General features: G+C 45.1%; 1 protein-coding gene across 2 annotated transcripts in view; it reads left to right on the top strand.

The window, feature by feature from the left end:
- Positions 1-6,643: 6,643 nt before the first annotated feature.
- The window catches only part of BEND4 (BEN domain containing 4), a 31,426-nt gene continuing 18,398 nt past the window's right edge, over positions 6,644-19,671 (top strand). For both annotated transcript variants that reach the window (XM_032400270.1, XM_032400271.1), the window contains exons 1-2: positions 6,644-7,389; positions 14,817-15,383. In XM_032400270.1, coding sequence (XP_032256161.1) covers positions 6,897-7,389; positions 14,817-15,383 — 1,060 coding nt within the window. In that variant the 5' untranslated portion in view covers positions 6,644-6,896. The remainder of the gene's footprint in view (positions 7,390-14,816; positions 15,384-19,671) is intronic.

The following is a 19,671-nucleotide window of genomic DNA, read 5'->3' as shown; positions in this document are numbered from 1 at the left end:
GAGGATCCTGCCGACTCTTCTCAGAAACTGAACCCACCATCTGACTTGCTTGTTACCACATTTCCTCAACTTTCACTTAATGACTTTTTTCTTTCCACCATTTTCCCTCCTGGCTTTAATATCCAACTTTGTTCTCATAAATATCTCAAGCTCATACTTCTGTCCAGGGTGCTTTCGGTTCTTTGAGGGAAATATTCTTTTAGAAATTGGCCCAAAGTGAAGAATGGAGAATAAAAGATAAAATTTACTAAGCTTTACAAGGTATATTTGCTACTTCGATTCAACAGAAGAACCTTGACTTGAGTTAAATCCTCCAGTGATTTGCTTTGTGACTTTGGGGAAATTTCGTCAATTCCTTGTTCTTCAGTTCCCTTCACTTTAAGGGAAACAGGCCCAACAGCTCGTAACAGTGGAAGGGTCAATGAACAAATGAACTAACCCATTATCCTGACCCAATTAGACAATGATGGCCAATTCTGGTACTTTTGCTGGAGCCGATGGGAAAGTGGTGGTCTCTTTCCACACAGGTGACAACTGCTGATGGCCAGGTGAACACTACGAAGGAAGAGCCTGCCAGAGAACAAAAAAACACAAGGAAAATCAGAGGCGAGAAATGGAGAGAGGTAGATTCCTAATAACACCATAGGAGCATCCATGCCTGCTCTATCCCGGATATTCTTCTAGTCTTCAAGATCATGAGAGCCAAAAGCATCTTAATCCCTACTCCATTTGCATTGCGTTTCTGTCACTGGCTACTAAAAGAGTTCTAATAAATATATGGAATCCTACTAGGGAGAAAAATAGTAATTAAATCAAAGATGACTGTTCTTTTCTAGTCTTTAAAACGCCGTGTCCACTCTAAAAAGGTCCTAGAAGCTGTCACAGGAAGGAAAGGGAGGGGATTAAACTTCCTCTGAATAGCTCAAGGGCCAGCAGCTGGAAGAAGCAAATTTGGGTTCAAGGTAAAGAACACCTTTCCGCCGTTCGGAGCTGTATAAAACGGAATGGGCCCCTTCCTGAATATGTTCTGCATATGTCTAAATTTCTTCCAAACTCAGGGCCACTGCACCAGCCCCACTCATCTCAGCTCCCATCTAAACTACTACCAGAGCCTCCTAAAGTCATCTGTGCACTAAGCAGATGTTCATCAAGCCTCTATTCTGTGCTAGTTCTGGATGCTGAGGACTCGGCAGGGAGCAGAATGGACAAAAATCCGCCCCCCCCCAAAGGAGTCCCCATTCAGGACACAGGAAACAAACAACATATAAGTACGATATACGACATGACAGATGGTGCTAGGTACTAGTGGAAAAGGAGATGCGGAGCGTGGAGGGGGCCTGGGTGGCGATAGAAATAGAGTGATCAGTGAGGACCTCACTGAAAAAGAGATGCCAGAGCTAAGACTGGAAGGAGATAAGGTAGGGAATGATGCAGACATGCGGAGAAAGAACACTTGAAGCAGAAGAAAGATGGAGAGTAAGAATCTGGAGGCAGGACATTAGGGCCTCTTCAAGACCAGTGAGGCTCGAGTAGAGTGAGGGAGGGGGAGAGTAGAAGGAATGAGGTCCAACAGGCAGGGGATGGTTATAGATCATGAGGGGCCTTAAGTAGGCAATTACATAGATTGGATTTTACCCTATGGAGGAGAAAGAAAATAAAGGGCAGTGGAGAGACACGATTATATTTTAAAAGGGTCACTCAGTCACTGTTTGGAAAATAGATTGTCTTCCTGCTGCCAATCTGATTCTCTATAGTCCATTGTCCACAATGCAGAATAAATCTTTTAAAACATCATATAGTGACCCAGCAATCCACTCCTGGACATTTACTCCCCCCAAAATAAAATTTACATCCACACAAACACCTGTACATGACTTTTCAGAGCAGCCCTGTTTGTAATAGTCCCAAACTGAAAACAAGCAGAAGGTCCTACCATCGGTGAATGGTTAAACAAACTGTGGGACATTCATAGTATGAAATACAGCTCAGCAATAAAAAGGAACAAACTATTGATATACACAACATGGAGAGAGCTCAAGGGCACTAAACTAAGTGGAAAATCTCAAAAAATCACATATTGCATGATCCCACTTCTGTAACTACAGTTACATAAAATGTACCCATTGGAAGAAATGAATGAAGGCTACCCAGGACCTTTCTGTAGGATCTTTGCAATGTCCTGCAAATCTGCAATTACTAGAAAACAAAGCTTTTTCTTAAAAAAGCATTGTAGAAAAAGAAATTGTCTTTTGGTGGAAAATTATGCATTGTCTCCACATAGCACACCCTTCCAAGTTATCGGATTCTATTCTTTCATTGTCTTCGAACGATTTTTACAACTTTGAAAGTGTAGATAACTGACAGACATGCAAACTGTCCTGTCCGGTAAAGGCTCCCTTCCCCCCTCACCTGTACCTCCCCATGGAAAAAACCAGTTTGTGCATAGAAAAACCATTTGCACTTTCAATTCAACATTCCTCGATTCCATTTCAATTTGTGCTTTTTTGACTTTTCCTTTGAATATTATGAGGGCGTCGAACATGTTAAATAAAGTCATTAACATCTGTTCATTTTTTGTGTGTACATATGAGAGTCATAATTTTACCTTTTCTGAAAATTATCTTTTAAGAGCGTCAATCAAGTCACGTCACTCCCCAGCTTCACCACCTCCAAGCTTCCTATGGCATTTCAAATGAATGCCAGACATTTCCCAAGGTATACATAACAGCACACGCTGGGCCCAGCCTGCCCCAGGGCCTCATCTCCTCACTCTGCCCCTTGCCCGGACACTCCAACTTCTTGCCCTTGCTTCAGCTCCCTGAGAACATCCAACGTCTTCCCACCTGCTGGCTCCTGCACTTGCTGTCCCTCAGCCTTGAGTGATCTTCTCACGGATGGCTCACTCTTTTTCACCAGTAAACTCCCAGCTCAACTGGTCCACCTCAGAGAGGTCGTCTCAAACCATTTATCAAAAGTAACATCCCCATCCTATTTTTTCCATCATAGTTATTTCTATCGGAAATATGATCAATAATAGTATTATGTATTAGATATGTTTTATATATTATATTTACTGCATTAGTATGTTAACTATATAAGTATGTAATATATTTACTTATTATATTATGCAAATGTAATATATTGTTTGGTTAGTTTCCAGCTTATTTATTACCTGTCCACCCCAATTCTATAATAGTGGGATCTTGGCATCTGCTTCCATTATATCCTCCAATGCTTAGAAAGGTACCTAGCACATAGTAGGCACTCAATAAATATTAGGTGAATAAATCCTTGGGAGAGCAGTATCTGGCCGGCTCAGTTGGTAGAGCATGCCATCTTGGGGTCATGAGTTCAAGCCCCACATTGGGCATAAAGCTGACTTAAAAAAACCAACCAACCAACCAACAAATCCTTGGGTGAATGATGCTTCCGGAAGTAGTGAGATCCCCAGGACAGGAAGTATTTAGGCATGGTTTGTACAACCACTTAGCAATGTCATAGAAAAGCTATAGGCATAGGATCAGTCACAAGAATAAAAGACCATGAAGGTCTCTTCTAGTACTACGAGTCTATGATTCTGTGGCCACTCCACCCTCTCTGCCATGCAGTGGGAAAAGCAAAGGAGTATTCCTCAGCTCTTTCCCACCAAATGATGGTACGCACACTCCTGTTCCTGCCGCAATATCATCTCAGCATTAAAATGTTGAAGCTAATCAGACATTTAATTTCAAAGTGGAAGGTCATTATCTTGTCACAAAATTTTATTCCAATTACTTTTTTTTCTATTATACGAAATGAATTAAAAGTAGCACAAAACATTGGGAGATCAAACAGTCAATCAGAAGCTCATTAAATATCATTGAAATTGGTGCAATAAAAAGCATTTCCCATGGCTGACTTATTATTTAAAAGCTATATTCTGGATGGCTCAAGGAATTGACATGCTGCCAATCAAAAATCACCCTGTCCATAAATAGCCACTTGGTTTTAAAAAGCTCACTACCTTTTTTTTTTTTTGAGATAAGAGTAAATATCTAAGGAGATTTAAAGCATGGGTGTAATTACCATCCTAACAGCCCCCATGAGACCGTAAAGAGAAGATATCAGCAAAGTCACCATCTGATAATTTAGACTATAACTTAGAGAAAGATGCTTACAAAGTGCTACCAGTGATTTTATAAACACTTCTATACATTACATTTATGTACAATACTCAGCTAAGTACAATCCCAGGCAGGGATTAGTGGTCAGTTACAAGTTTAAAATTGAGTCCAACTCCACACTTGGAATAAATGCCCATTTTATTTTCTCAAGAGTGATTACTAAGCACTTCATTTTTCTATGGGCCCAGACGTAGGTGACCGTTAGCATGAGGATCTGTAAGTTGATTGTTTCTAAATTTCTAATATTTTTTCTACTAGGAGCCCTCCCCCCACCTTTTCTTTTAAAGCTAAACCACTAGTTTTAACATTCAGTTTTATAGAAATGACTACTTTTTGATGTATAGGATGACAGGTCCTTTTAGTTGGTAAAATATAACAACAGAAGTACTGTTCCCAGTCTCTTAAGGTGTTTAAGTGGTGAGGATGATACAAACTAAAAATACATAACCAAAAAGAGAAAGCTCTCAGGTATAGGAAATTACTTCTTCACTAGAAGGACTCAAGAATTTCTCTCCTCTAAGCCACCCCACACAAACACTGCCACCACCCCAATTTCTTTTCAAACGCCAGGACTTACTGGCAAATTATTTGGGAGTAAAGTGGGAGGGAAACATTTCAATGCAAAATTCAGAACTGCTTTATAGAAAGAAAAGTGTGGGGAGGTTTGTTATCATTTATTTCCTCCACTATATCATTCAATTTCAGGTGTCTCACGTCTCAGAAGAAGCTCCCCCATTTCTCACTTATGTGCCTAAGAAACATCTCTCTGGCATCTCAATCCCTCTCCCTTTTACCAGCATTTCATTATTTCTTAACTGTCCCTCTCATGCTTGTCTCCCTTTTTCCTAGTGATCCACGTGTCCTCATTTAGCAGTTTTCAGAAGCCAGGGAGAAACGTTGCAAATAATGTTAAATATGATTAATATCTTGAATTCCTTGAAATATGACATGCATGAGTTACAATGAAACCTCTTTTATTTCCCCATGAAATGCTTTTGCATAATGAGAAAGAAAATGTCCTCTATGCCCTAATCAGCTCTGACAGTTCCTGGACTCCCAAATACTTTTATTTATGGCATTATTTATTTCATCTCTAATAAATGGAAGGGGGCTACCCACAGCATGATCTGAGGAAGCTGCAGGAGAGAGAGAGACTATCCTGGGTGGAAGAACACAGAAGCTGAACCAGCAGAGAGAGGATTCCAAGGTAAGGGAGATATGGGAAATAAGAGGCAAAGGACCTGAACCCCCAGAAGAAAATGGGTCACTTTCCCAAGACTGAAAGGAAAACTCCGAAAAGGAAAGTAACTTCAGAGTGGTGAGAGGAGACTCATACATTAAGGAGGAGATGCACCCAGATTCCTAACCTGGGGAATGAAGACGGACAGGCTGGAAACCAATCCTGGGAGGGGGGAGTATGCTGGCATTGGCGCCAGCCTAGGAGAGGGATGATTTACTCCAAGGAGCCTCTGGAAGAAGCCAGGGCACTCCTGTTGATTTGAAGACATCTCTACTCCATGGGGATCCTCCTCCAAACCACAGAAGCTCTTCTCTCATTCAGACAATTACTGGAATTTTGTGTCCTCCAGAAACACTGTCCTGGTGGCCCCAGATGCAGTGAGAAGCTCGCTGGGCAATACAGGGAACGAGCAATCGGGCCACCTTGGTTCTCACATTTACCTATATATCAAATGACACTGTTGAAAGTATTTAATCACCATCCCAAAGGGAGGTATCAGGTCAGATTTTTCCCTCAATTGCACAGAGTCTACGTGCTATGAGAAGTGAGGATATGAATTCAAATGATCTGGATGCATGTCTGCACTCAGCCACACACTCCTGAGTGTCTGGCTTTGGGCAATTACCTCGCGGAGCCTCTGTTTACTCATCTGTAGAATGGGGTAAATGATTTTGCTACATTCTCGGGGCCCCTACGGGAAATTAATAAAATAATGTGAAAGTCCGAGAGCCCGTATGCTCGTGGGATCTGCAAGAGCTCAAAGGTCACATGCTGGGTGTGGGCGGACCCCCAGACGCGCAAACAACGCGCAGCGACCCTAGGTCAAGACCTTCAAGGTGTTCTTTTCCAAAGGTTGGGGGAGCAATTCCCGAGGGGCAGAACTGGCTGCAATACCTTCCCAAGGCACACACGCCCCGCCCCAACTACTACCAGCCCCTCTGTGCAACCCCGAGAGTTTGGGGTCACGTAGGGGGCGCCAGGAGCTCATTTCCGAAGCTGAACCCCGCCCGCAACGGCAAAAGCTTCAAGTCCGCACCTGGGGCTCCAAAGTCTCGCGCTGGCCGGGACCTCGCCCTGTTTACCCGCGCGCCCTCGGGATCCGGCTTTTCCCTTCCCTCCCCCCGTCGGAGGCGCACACCCGGCGCGCGGACCCCACGGGCGGCGGCGGCGACGCCAGGCCCCGCCCCCGCCCCCATTATCATTAGCAGATATTACCCTAAACACTTGCTCTTTACCTCCTTTCTCCCTCCAGGCATTGGCGAGGCGGCCTGTCAATCAGCGCTCGGGCGGCAGCCCCCCGCGCGGGGGCTCAGCGATGCCAGCCTCAGCGACAGGCGGCAGTGGCGGCGGCGGCGGCGGCCCAGGCACAGGCACACACCCTCCCACACGCGCGCACTCGGGCAGAGCCGGCGGGCGGGAGGCGGAGGCACCCTCGGAGCCCGGCGCCCGGCGGGGAGGGGGCGTGCGACCGGGGACCAGCCCCGAGGCGCAGGATGGAGGAGGAGATGCAGCCGGCGGAGGAGGGGCCCAGCGTCCCCAAAATCTACAAGCAGCGCAGCCCCTACAGCGTCCTCAAGACGTTCCCCAGCAAGAGACCGGCGCTGGCCAAGCGCTACGACAGACCCACCCTGGTGGAGCTGCCGCACGTCCGGCCGCCGCCGCCGCCGCCCCCGCCGCCCTTCGCGCCGCACGCCGCGGTCTCCATCAGCAGCAGCGAGCCGCCGCCGCAGCAGCAGCAGTTCCAGACGCAGAGCTCCTACCCCCCCGGGCCCGGCCGGGCCGCCGCCGCCGCCTCATCGTCGTCTCCATCCTGCACGCCCGCCGCGTCCCAGGGCCACCTGAGGACTCCGGCGCCGCCGCCGGCGTCCCCCGCCGCCTCTTCATCCTCGTCCTTCGCCGCCGTCGTCAGGTATGGCCCGGGCCCGGCGGCCGCAACGGGCAGCAGCAGCGCAGGCAGCGACGGCGCCAGCCTGGAGCTCAGTGCAGGTACCAACTCCTGGGTGCAACTTTCCTTCCCGCCCGGCCGCGGGGAGGGGTGGGGGCCCCGGGAACCAGAAGCTGGGTATGGCGGACACCCTTTCGCGCGCCGGGCCTGGCGGGAGGGGCGCGGGGGGAGAGGGGCCGGCGAGGTCCGGGCTGAGAGAGAGTCGGGGCGTCGGAGCGCAACCCTGAGGCCTCCACGCACGGGCAGCAACTTCTAGAGGATTCCCCGCCGCCACCGCCGCCGCGTGCGGAGCTTCCGACGGCGAGCGCGCCTCCTAACAGGTGGCTCCGCGCTCGGATCCGGCTCGGCGCCCAGGAAGCGGGGCGGCGGCGGTCGGCGGCCGGGGTCCTTCGGGCGGGGGGTCGGGGAGGCAGCCTCGGCGCCGAGGTCGCGTGCCGGACACCCCAGGGTGGCGGCCGCGGCCGCTCGGGGAGAGGCTGGCGCTGCTCTGGCGGCGCTCGGGGACGCCCTCCCTTTACTCGGGGCTGCTGCACTTTTTCCTTCCACTTCTTCCTTTATCTCTCTTCTCCGCTTGTTTTTCCTTCTCTCTCTCCCTCCTTATCTTCCGGTCCTCTCTTTCACCACCTCTTTGAGGCGTTCCTACTCTGTCGCGGTCCACTCGGCTGGCTCTTGGGCTCGCTCTTCTTTTTCTGTGCGCTCCTGTTTCTCGTGCGCCCGCTGTCTCTGCTCTCTCTGGCCCTCTTTCCCCACCGACCCCAGAGTCCCGGCCCGTGGGTGTAAGAGAGCGGGGCCTCTGCACCAGCCCGGCGGGTGCACCTGGCGCTCGGCCCTGCGGCGGACTTTAGGGAGAGGGACGTCCCGCCCCCTCCCCCGGGCGCTCGGGGCCCGCCGCCCACGCCCCCCGCGCGGAGGGACGGGGCTGCACCGCGCCTCGCGAGCATCTGAGCCCCAGCCCTGAGGAAAGGCCTGGTGGGGAGCGCCCACCCCAGGGAACTAGGCTCCTCTCCCCTGGGAGCCTGCAGGAGGCCCCCTGGGAAAAGCCAGCTCTCGTTCGGGTTAGGCTTCGGGGAGTGGGCTGGTAGAAAGGCCACAGCCTGGGGCCTGCGCCCGAGGGCACTCTGCGCTCCCTCAGGGCGCGGAGCCGCGTTCATCTCGCTCCTGAGAACTAAAAGTTCCTGCTCAGGCCTTTCGTGGCATTTTAGAGCCCCCCCTCCCCCCAATTCTGCGTATCCGTGGATCCAAGGCTTTTGTCCCAGTGAAAATATGAGCATTGTCTCTAAATGAGTTATAGATGCCTGTGCTGTTACGTTGTTTGTCAATATTTTGACGCACGAAGGATTGGTTTTGAGAAAGAAAATCTAATTACAGGTAATAGTGAAGACTTGTTCTGTCATATCTCTCACTGATTTGGAGATGTTTGACGGCTTTGAGTGGGGTTCTTATGTAGGTGTTCTTATTGTTTGTGGGGTGGTTTGTTGGTTTTTGGTTTTTTGGTGGTTGTTTTTTTTTCTTCAGTTGCTCTTGACCCGATACTCTGTTGTGTTTTATATTCATTGTGAGGCTACTCACCCACTTCCATTTTGTCCGTTATTTTTCTTGTGTTCTCCCCTTCTTAGTAAGGTTTGTGTTCTTTTCTCTCTGGATTTGGAGTCTTATTTTCTTCTAATTCATGCCCATGTTTATTCCCTTGTTCTGCTTTATCTTTGTTTTATATGTTGTTTCTCCCCAGTTTGGGTCTTTTTCCCATTTTCTATGTTTTGCCTACCCCTTTGCATAACCTTAGTTCCACCATGTTCCCTGGGGGTTCCCCCCCTTTTAATCTGCCTGTTCAGTCTTTAATCTCATCTTGCTTTCTCCTTTCAGTCTTTGTTGACTGTCTTTCAATCTTTTACTTCCTTTTATACACTATAAATCTGCCCCCTCCTTTCCATTTTCATCCATAGTTTTAACCTTGCTTTTTCCTGCTCTTTTTCCTGCATTCTTTTTTCTACACCAGCCACTTGCTGTCCTTTCCGTGCTCCCTCCTACTCTGACAGTGTCCTTGCTGTCTTTCGTCCACAAGGAGTTTGTGTGGTTTTCCTTTTCACCTTGTTGTAAATGTTCTCTTTCAGTGTTTCGTCCTAGTTAATTTCGTCTCTGTCCCCAGGTGGAAATCACAACATCACTGCATCTAAAAGAGTGAAGGGGGGCTTTGTTTGGTGCCCCCTCAAACACCCTATATTTTTTATTTCCTTTTATTCTCAAGGCTGCTGTGGCTGCTGCTTTTCTTTTTTTCTTCTTTAAGGTCATAGAGAGGTAAGCTTGATAGCACCAAGGGCAGGATGCCATGTGCTTGTTGGAAAGACAGGAATTGGATGGTAGGTTTCTTCCATGCAGTGAGGAAAATGGTCTGGCAGCAAAAAAGAAAAAAAAAAAGGCCGTAGGACTAGACATCATGAATTGTGGTCATAATATGAATCATTGATGGACAAAGCCGTCTCTTAACGGGCACAGAGATGTGAGTGGCCATCAGAGGGACAGTCACCTGAAGAGCTGATTGGCTCTTTGAGGAACTAGTGGTTCCACTTTGAACCAATGAGCATGTGTGCCCAGACAGACACCATTTCAGCATATTGGGGAGGGGGCTGGGGAGGGGTGGCAGTTGCTTGTTGCACCCTCACAAAAGTGTTATTGCAGCCGCTCCAGCTACCTAGTAAACGGAAAATAGTCAACACATCCATGTGATGAATCGAGTCAAGGATGGAAGAGCTATAACTGAGCGTCCAGAGTAAATGCAGTGAAAAGATGAAAAGGTTGAAGTGTATCTTATTTGCCATTAAGAGCCATAAGCCATTGAGAGGAGAAATATGTGATTAAAAATAGATTTTTCAGCATTCCTATAAAATCTCATGAAGAGTATAATTTTCCTTAAAAGGGGTAATATACCATGGTTTTAAAAGCATATTTTTCCTCTCTGGGAGGCTTAGAGTTAAAACCCACGTAGATCTTGATATGCAGCCTAAATTTGGCATCAGGAAATGGGAAATTGCATCTTTAAGCAGAGTACAATCAAAAATGAATTACAATAAATCCTATATAATTGCATAGGTCATTCTCTTTAATGAGATTTTATTAACCTGACTGTCAAGCTTTTGAGTCAGGCAGATATTTTATCTTCTTCAACTGATAAAAGTGTCAGCTATAAACCACCATATAAATATTCATAAATCTACACATCTGTGGCAGCCTATCAGCATCATTCTTTTGGACATTAAAAGCATTCTAATTACTTTCTGTCTAGCAGAGCTGAAATGCTGCCTGTTATAGTATGTGCTTGGCAGGCATGATTGCTTTTGTTTGCCATCACAAATAGCAGCATCCTATTTTATATACCGATGGTCCAGAAAATATTCAGGGATTGACTGAGCAGGATGAATATTAGGAAGCACCATCTGGTTTTGATAGCACCGAGTATATTAACTCATCTGTTAATTTTTGACACATCATTGATTTATTTATTTAGAAAAATTGCATCCTGTTTTGCTGTGTTGATGTTTGCCATTATGAAAAAAAATTGGATGGCATTTTTTTAAAAGACATAGTTCATTGATTTAAGACAAGGGTGATGCTCCCAAAGATGCTTTCATTTTCTAACTTCTATTTTCTATGTCATGAAGTCCTCTCTTAAGAAGTTATATTAATGTTTTAGGGAAATTATGTATTTTGGACAAGCTGAAAATCCTTTTGGTAGATATAACGTATGGATACATGATAGCAGATCACAAAAAATTATTTTCTGCTTTTGCATTTTTAATATTAATATATTTCACCCTTCGCTGGGCTAAAATCAAAAGGTTACCACTAATCTCAATGACTGTGATCTTCCTCATAGTAACAAATACTCTTGGGTATATGCTGTGATGGGCAAATTCCATTCAAGGCTTTACTTACAAAGAAGGCCTTTAAAGTAAGGCGCCTGTGTTTGATTGCCGAGTTCCCATCCCTCTTCTTATTCACTTACCAGATTTAGGATGGATTAAACCACTTAAATTCAGAAGAATTTCTAGAAATGAATTTTTTAAGCCACTTAAATTCAGAAGATTTTCTAGAAATGAATTTTTTAATTAAAAAAATAATCACGGGTTCAGATTTTGGAATCAGACTAGGCACAGTTTGCAACATGATATCATCCCAACAGATTGCACAGTAGAGCAAAATAAATTACAGTTGGTCACTTTACAGTGCTTCGTGATTGTGATTAATTAACATTTTGCAGTGTTTACTTTTAGAGAAGTTAGGAATAAAGTAGGTAGTTTTAAAGCCCCTTTGTAAACTGTTGACTTTGTACTTCCCTGCCATCACTTGAGTGGAGCATTCTGTAACTAGGGGGAAAAAAAAAACAGTTAAAAAAATTCAAAATACATGTTCACACTTTGCTCAATTAAGAATCATGGGTCAGTGACCATTCATTTGTGTTCATATGAAAACAGAACTTTTCTCCATTTCTTAGCGATAATGGGCATTGCACAGTACTTGCATTTCTAATTATATTCTGTCTGGAAAGCTGAAGTATTGCTGGCTGCAATATGTAGTAAGTAGAAAGATGTGCTGTTTTCTGCCAAGTGTAATAGTAATATTTTTCATCGTATTCTTCCACGTATTGATGTTAAAACACTATTTAAATGTTTTAAGGTACCAAAAAGAGGAGAAATTCAACTTTAAGGCTTATGGTTGCTATTTTTGCATCTCAGTTCTTAGAACAAATTCAGAATGAAGCAGTTTTAAAAACTGAAGGCAAGAACTGTTTTATGGTTGTAGCTATTCTCTGATATTCTGAGAGCACTTTAATGCATTATCTTCATAAGGTAGTGTATTATGTAATGATTTTTTTCAGCATATTACGAGTTTATCCTTCAATTAAGAAAACAAATCATGCTTGTCCCTAAGTCAGGTTTTTTTCCCTTAAAATCTATACTCTAATGTGATTTATCAATATGATGAAAGCTACTGAGTGTGCTTTAGGACATTGAACAAATATATTCGAGTAATTCCTTATAGACACTTCTATTTTAGCCTTTCTTTTCATATTTTGTTCCTTTCATCAAGGTTATGTTAAAGGTGTATAGGATGTAAATCAGTTGGGACTGTGCTGATTAAAATGCAAACAGTAAATACAACTTCAGGTCTAGAATGGGATTATAGGATTAAAATGAATGAAAACTGCTAGTGTGCTAGAATTGAAAATTCCCAATCAATATCATCCTTTGATTTTACTAATAAAAGAACAAAAACCTGGAAGTGAAAATGACAATGCAACATCATAAGTCTTCCCACTTGTACGGTTAACTGTTTACTTTGTTTATTTGGTTTGGGTCAGTGTAAAGAAATAATACCAAATATCTGAGGTCTTTCCCCATTACTTTTTGGTTTAAATCGTGGGCCCAGTTCTTCCCTTCCACCTGGCAGGGGATAGAGGCATCAATTCCAGTGTTTTGGTGTAAAAAGATACTTCCCATATCCACATCCCTTTTTCTCCCAGTTAGCGAGTGGACTTTATCCTGGCTGCTGCTTCAACAAAGTTCCCAGCCCATCAACCAATTCTAGCCTGAAACTGTACTTGACATCGGGTTCTTTCTTCAGGACTCAAAAAGCATTGTATAAAAAATAGGCCTGTGCCTAATATTTGTGGGATTTAGGTCAAGATACAAATGCAGACCTTCATATCATATATCTAAATAATTAACAAATTGTTAAATAAAGTATGTTCCCATCAACCTACCCTGATAAATACACCTTCTTAATGACCAGATTTGATTTTGGAGTTTTCAGCCCGCCCATGGCCTTCTCTCCCCACCCCCAGCTTCATCTTCCACTAGGAGGAACCTCACATACACAGGAATGGATGCCCCAGTCCAAACTTCCAGGCCCTGGCACCATGGTCTGTCTTTGGGAGAATGGCTCAGGGAAGAGTCCAGCACAGGCCCTCGAAGCAGTTTGAGTAAGGAATTCCTGGATCTTGGGTACCTCACCATGGGGAGAGGGTGGGATGGAGGAGGATGGTTAGGGCAGGGGCCCTCCTGCCTGTGTCTAAGGGTTATATTGTTCCTAAGAGTGGGAAAGCACTATGCCAGGAAGAAAATAGTCCTGTGGACTCGCAGCCTGCCCAGAGTGCTCTTGCCTCCCCAGCCAAGGAAATGTGAAATGCTATAAACTAAGATCTATTTATTTACAAGAGGCCCTGCATATATTCAGTAAATATTTTGTTGTCCCCATAGAAGCCCTCAAGCATCTCACTATTTTTCATTTTGAAAGTTTATCCCCCCCAAAAAAAATACAGCTGATCAACATGTTCAGATACAGCAAGTAGCTAGATAAATTTCTATCATAAATAGTTACTGGCATGTAAAATCTACAGTATTTTGTTTGTGGTCATTATTCTGGGTAGGGAGGAGAGGAAATGAGAGGCATCCACCACCTCTAGGTAAGCCTTATAAAGTATTCCTCTGTATTTATAAATAGTCTGTTCTGGGTGGTGATCAGGAAAGAAGAAAATGTACCTGGTGACATTCGCATTTAGGGTGAATGTTCAAGACCCTTTGACAACATGAAAACATGTTTTCACAGTTTGAAGGGTTTTTGCTTGTTTTTCTAAACTGATTGCTTTCCACTTGGTTTTTACTTTTCATTGATTGACGATTAATATGCTTTTGAATATGTTTCTGTGAACTAACCATCACTCTCGACACATGCCATTTTAAGAGACGTGGCAGTCAAATGGAAGAGGCTCTAAGAAGAGGCACTGCTGCTTTTCACGTGATACTTAATACAGATTGGCCTAAACATTGGCCTTGACAAGAAATCCAGGTTCACAGATAAATGAAAAGAAAGCATAGTGAACACAGTTGTGGGATAACACCGTTTTGCTTTCGGGCTCGTCATCATTTGCCTTATAGGCCACTCTTTGTTTTACCTTAGATGTCTAGTGAGCTCTTCAAAAGGACTTATCTTTCTCCAGTTTGCATCTGGGAGCAACGTACTCTCGGCAGGGATTGTATCAGCTGATTAATAGCAAGGGCATGAGGGCACTCCAGAAATAGAAGTAATGATTGCTGTAAGCCCTCCCATCAATGAGGAATTGAGTCTGCCGTGGCTGGCTCGATTCATTAGAGTAAGGATATTAATGAAGCCAAAGGTGTGAGTTCAGACCTGTGCAGGCCAGTTAATGCCACAGCGAGGGAGAGCTCTGTATGGTGCCCAAAGTCACAGTGCGGCCATTTCCCAGCGTGAGGGGGTGGGGGTAACTCCTCAGGCACCCCTCTGGTTGCAGAATGATAGGAAGCTAATGCATCCTACCTCGTCACCTTAGTTTGGGACGGAGAGTAGAAATACATATTTTTAACATTTTTGAATGTTAAGCTCAACATTGAGGACCGCACTTACCCCTTGTCTTTGGCTATCCGTCTCTGATGTGTCTTTTCGTGTGTTTCAGAGAGTCGAATGATCTTGGATGCCTTTGCCCAGCAATGCAGTCGAGTTCTTAGTCTCTTAAATTGTGGAGGAAAGCTTCTGGACTCCAACCATTCCCAATCCATGGTTTCTTGCGTAAAGCAGGAAGGCTCGAGTTATACTGAAAGACAGGAGCACTGTCCCATCGGGAAGGGGGTCCACAGTCAGACCTCAGATAACGTAGACGTAGACATGCAATATATGCAAAGGAAACAACAGACTTCTGCCTTTTTGAGGGTTTTCACTGACTCCCTACAAAATTACCTGCTCTCGGGGAGCTTCCCGACTCCAAACACCTCATCGGTCAGTGAGTACGGCCACCTGGCCGACGTGGATCCTCTGTCAACCTCCCCCGTGCATACACTAGGTGGCTGGACCTCCCCGGCGACCTCTGAATCCCATGGTCACCCATCCTCTTCTACTCTGCCAGAGGAGGAGGAAGAGGAGGAAGAGGAAGGCTACTGTCCGAGATGCCAAGAGCTGGAGCAGGAGGTTATTTCACTGCAACAAGAAAATGAAGAGCTCAGACGGAAATTAGAGAGCATCCCAGGTACCGTGCCATTTTCCTTGCAAGCCGCCTGCAGATCCTTCCTCCCGTTGTCTCAGCTCTGTGTGTGTGTGTGTGTGTGTGTGTGTGTGTGTGTGTGTGTAGGCAGGTGTATCTATTTTCGTTTTGGCCAGCAAGGGAGAAAAGTTGGGAAAAACAGACATGCTCACAGGGTGGCCTTCGCCTTCCAGTGCCAAATGGAAATTTCAGGACAAACTACTAGCTTTGTCCTGTCTATGTTTAGGTCGGGGAAAGGCCTGAAGACCACCGTCTGTTTAGAGATGTCTCTATCCATATAAACGTGATTCCAGACTTGACTGAAGAGTGCAGTAGGCCAAGCATCATGAGCCTCAGTTTTCGTCAGAAAGTGGCCCTCTTTTTTAAAAGCGGCTTTTGTATTTTTAAAGACTTCATTATATGTGTTTTATTAGTAATAGAGAGTAAAGTGGAATGATGCTTTCAGAGGGGGAATGTGAATAGTACTGAGCAAGTGGTCTCTTCTGTTCCGTTAATTTCTTGCCATTCTTGTTAAGTTTCTGCAGGCAATAGTCTCGGTTTAGCATGCAGCCTCCCCCTGAAAGTTGGTAAGCAACTGTAAACTAAGAGGAATAGATCAAAGACAGACCAGTAATTAAGCTGATCCCAAACTATTTGTGCCCCTGGCGAAGCAGGCATTTCCTGCCTCTTAGAGACACTAGATTTGGAGAGTTAGTAAAGTCATCTTTATGGCAAGATCTTCTCTGGGTTGCAAGGCCATGTTTTTACTTAAGTACCGATTTTGCTTCTATCTTTAAATTCATTCTTGCATGTCTGTGACTTACAAAAGAGTAGGATCATTAGAACAAATCTTCAAACCCCGTTAATCACACAGCCCCTTAATAAACATTTTTGAGCGTGTACCCCCCAGTGTTCACATTTATTGGTTAGTTACAAACATGTCCTACTGTACTAATATAGTGTGTTCAAAATAAAGTATGTATAACACATTAAAAATTTTTAAGGCTAATACATAAATATAAGTAGAATGTTTGTTCTTTTCCTAACTCAGTGTCTTTGAACCACTCAGTTTGGCAGCTGACTTAAAAAGAAGGAAATATTGAAGAATACTATCCACTTGTTTATTAGTGCACAGACAAAGCAAAAACAAAAGCAGGTGTTAAGAATTGCCAAACCAGAAATTTATTTTCCTTCCATCCTTTCATTTATTATTATTATTTTTTTAAGATTTTATTTATTTATTTGACAGAGAGAGAGAGAGCACAAGTAGGCAGAGAGGCAGGCAGAGGGAGAGGGAGAAGCAGACTCTCCACTGAGCAGGGAGCCCGACGCGGGGCTCGATCCCAGGACCCCGGGATCATGACCTGAGCCGAAGGCAGCCGCTCAACCGACTGAGCCACCCAGGCGCCCCCCATCCTTTCATTTAAAAGCATCCCCCAAATAGACCTGAGTTTTGGTTCAGAATATTTTGGAATTAGATTTAGTGCAATTGTGTTGTGGGGGAGAATCAGGAGGTGAAGTAAATCCTTTCTCTCCCTTTGCCTTTGAGCCCTGGGATTAGGTAAAAGGTCGTGGTGTCTTTCTAAGCCAGCAGGCAGCAACTGCAGGAGACCCGGGGTAGAACTCAATGCAGGGGAACAAGGGCTGCTCTGGATTCTCCCAAGTCCAAGGAGTGGGCTACAGCTAACACACTGTGGGGTTTTACAGCTTTCACAGTTCCATAAATTATGGTTGGTTAACTTGGAGTTTTATCCCCAAAGGAGTATTTTCCATCTTGCTCCCCATCTTCCTCTTTCCCTGGGGGAGAAAATAGTGTCCTGGAGATCAGCGAATTTTAGATACTTACATCAGCCATTCAGAACCGTGGCTCAGAGTTTCAGAGTGCAGGGACAGGTAACACAGACGTCCAGAGTGGTATTGTCTACTTCCCAGTCCTAAATGCTTGTCCTGGGCAAATACCAAGCAACTTTGGGGTTTAGTCCTCCAGTTTCCCGAATCTGTACCAGGTGAAATGTCTGTGTCACGGATAACTCATCGCTGACCTGCCACTAATCACTGTCTCTGTTTCCCAGAAAGATGGAAATGCTGCAATTTCTTGAGCCTTCTAGATGGTCCGATATTGAATGACACTGGTTGAAATTAGGCTGTGGTCACCACTGTTAGGGTAAACAGTCCAGCCCTGTTGACAGACCGCTCCATGAACTTGAATCAAAAGCCATTTCACATGGAGAACCATGATTGCTGTAAACAATCCATACTGAAACCCAACTATATAAACGAAAATTAATTTGTTGGGGCACCTGGGTGGCTCAGTTGTTTAGGTGTCTGCCTTTGGCTCAGGTCATGATCTCAAGGTCCCAGGATCGAGCCCCGTGTGAGGCTCCCTGCTCAGCGGGGAGTCTGCTTCTCCCTCTCTCTCTGCCCCTCTCCCTGCTGGTGCATGCTCTCTCTTTCTCTCAGATAAATAAAATCTTTATAAAAAAGAAAAGAAAGTCAGTTTGTCGGTTATGAATAGAAAAAAAATAGCATAAAATTCAAGAAAGATTAACTTATTTAAGGGGTGCCTGGGTGCTTCAGTCAGTTAAGCGTCTGACTCTTGATTTCAGCTCAGGTCATGATCTGAGGGTCGTGAGATCAAGCCCCATGTCAGGCTCCATGCTGGGCATGGAGTCTGCTTGAGATTCTCTCTCTCCCTCTGTCCCCCCACCCCTCCCCCATGCACACACACTCACTCTCTCTAAAAAAAAAAGAAAGAAAGATTAGCTTATTTGTGATTACTTAACACATGTACTCATTACATAGGGATGCCTTAGTATTGGGCATCCAGCTGAATGTGTCACTTACAATGAAAACTTGAAGCAGGCATCCCTGTCCCCTTGCCCACACTGCCCAAACTCCATCTTTGGCTAAACAACAAACTAGATTGTGGGTGATCACCTAAGAATCCACCTTTCACTCTATTAGCTATGAATTTTGGGGGAGGGAAATTCGTTATTTTTAGACGGCCATTTGAAGAAAAGTGCAGCAAGTGATAGATAAAGTAGATAAAGTAGTAAAGAGGATGAGTTAAAAGTAAAAAGCTGTCTGGTTTTGCATGTAACAGGAGTATTTTGCAAGCAGTAGCTCTCCTGGATAATTTGGAATGGATTTTCTCTAAGCATTGTCAAGGTTTCCCAACGGCCCCAGCAGGCTTCTGTTGTTCTAAAGGCCAGTGCCTTTCCATGGGAGGGCCGGGGACCTGGGACCTTCCAGTAGTAGAAACTACCCTTATGTTGTGGGATTACTCTCCCTACAGCCCAGCAGGATGGATGAGTACAAAGGAGAAAGTAGCATTCGGAGGAAATAGGGTTAACAAGAAGATAGGGACACCTGCCCAGGTCAGAGCTGAGGCACTGATTTTAGTCCCTTCTCGGCTGTTCCAGAGTTGTGCTGTTGAATGACTTTTGAGATTCCTGGGTTTTTTTATTTTTCATTTTTTTCCTGAAATAAGGCGTTCATACCTGGGAGCAGTTCATGAAGTAGGACTTCCAATGAGCCTGTTAGAATACAGGGGGAAATTGGCTCAGCTGGGCAGCTATAAAAGGGGACAAGAAAGTGCAGACATTACCAAAAAGAAAGAGGTTGGGGAAGGTGCTCTTCCCGCACCACCTGACAGGGCCTGGGTTACTGTATTCTTTGTCAAGGAGTCAGCAAAGGCCTGTTGAATGTCAACCACATGCAAGCAAGGGGCTTCTGGAGAATAGTCCTCTGACTTCCTGCTCACAGTGACTTGCAGATGTGGATGAAGGAGCACTAGCACTTACTCTTTGGCGTTAGATTATCACACCAGAAGTTAGTCCGTTGAAAAGTTTAAATTATTTAAAAGAAAGTGAAGATAAGTTAAAAGTAAAAAGGGCCGCAGAAGGAAATGATATTTGGATCAGGAATATGAAAAGCTGAGACCTTATTAAAAGAAGGAAAATGGGGCGCCTGGGTGGCTCAGTCATTAGGTGTCTGCCTTCGGCTCAGGTCGTGATCCCAGGGTCCTGGGATCGAGCCCCGCATCGGGCTCCCTGCTCAGTGGGGAGCCCGCTTCTCCCTCTCCCACTCCCCCTGCTTGTGTTCCTGCTCTCGCTATGTCTCTCTCTGTCAAATAAATAAATAAATAATCTTTAAAAAATAAAAATAAAAGAAGGAAAATGTTGGGGAAATGTCTTCCTGGAGGGAGTATCAGCTTAGAGCCAGCACACTTGTTTAGAAAGCTAATGGTCAGCAGCACGAGGCGAGAGAACTCCTAAGGGAGGGTGGATGTCAA

The sequence above is a fragment of the Phoca vitulina genome, unplaced genomic scaffold (assembly GCF_004348235.1).
Source record: "Phoca vitulina isolate PV1807 unplaced genomic scaffold, GSC_HSeal_1.0 scaffold3, whole genome shotgun sequence".
In the NCBI taxonomy this organism is placed as follows: domain Eukaryota; kingdom Metazoa; phylum Chordata; class Mammalia; order Carnivora; family Phocidae; genus Phoca; species Phoca vitulina.
This window is presented reverse-complemented; position numbering and strand designations above follow the sequence as displayed.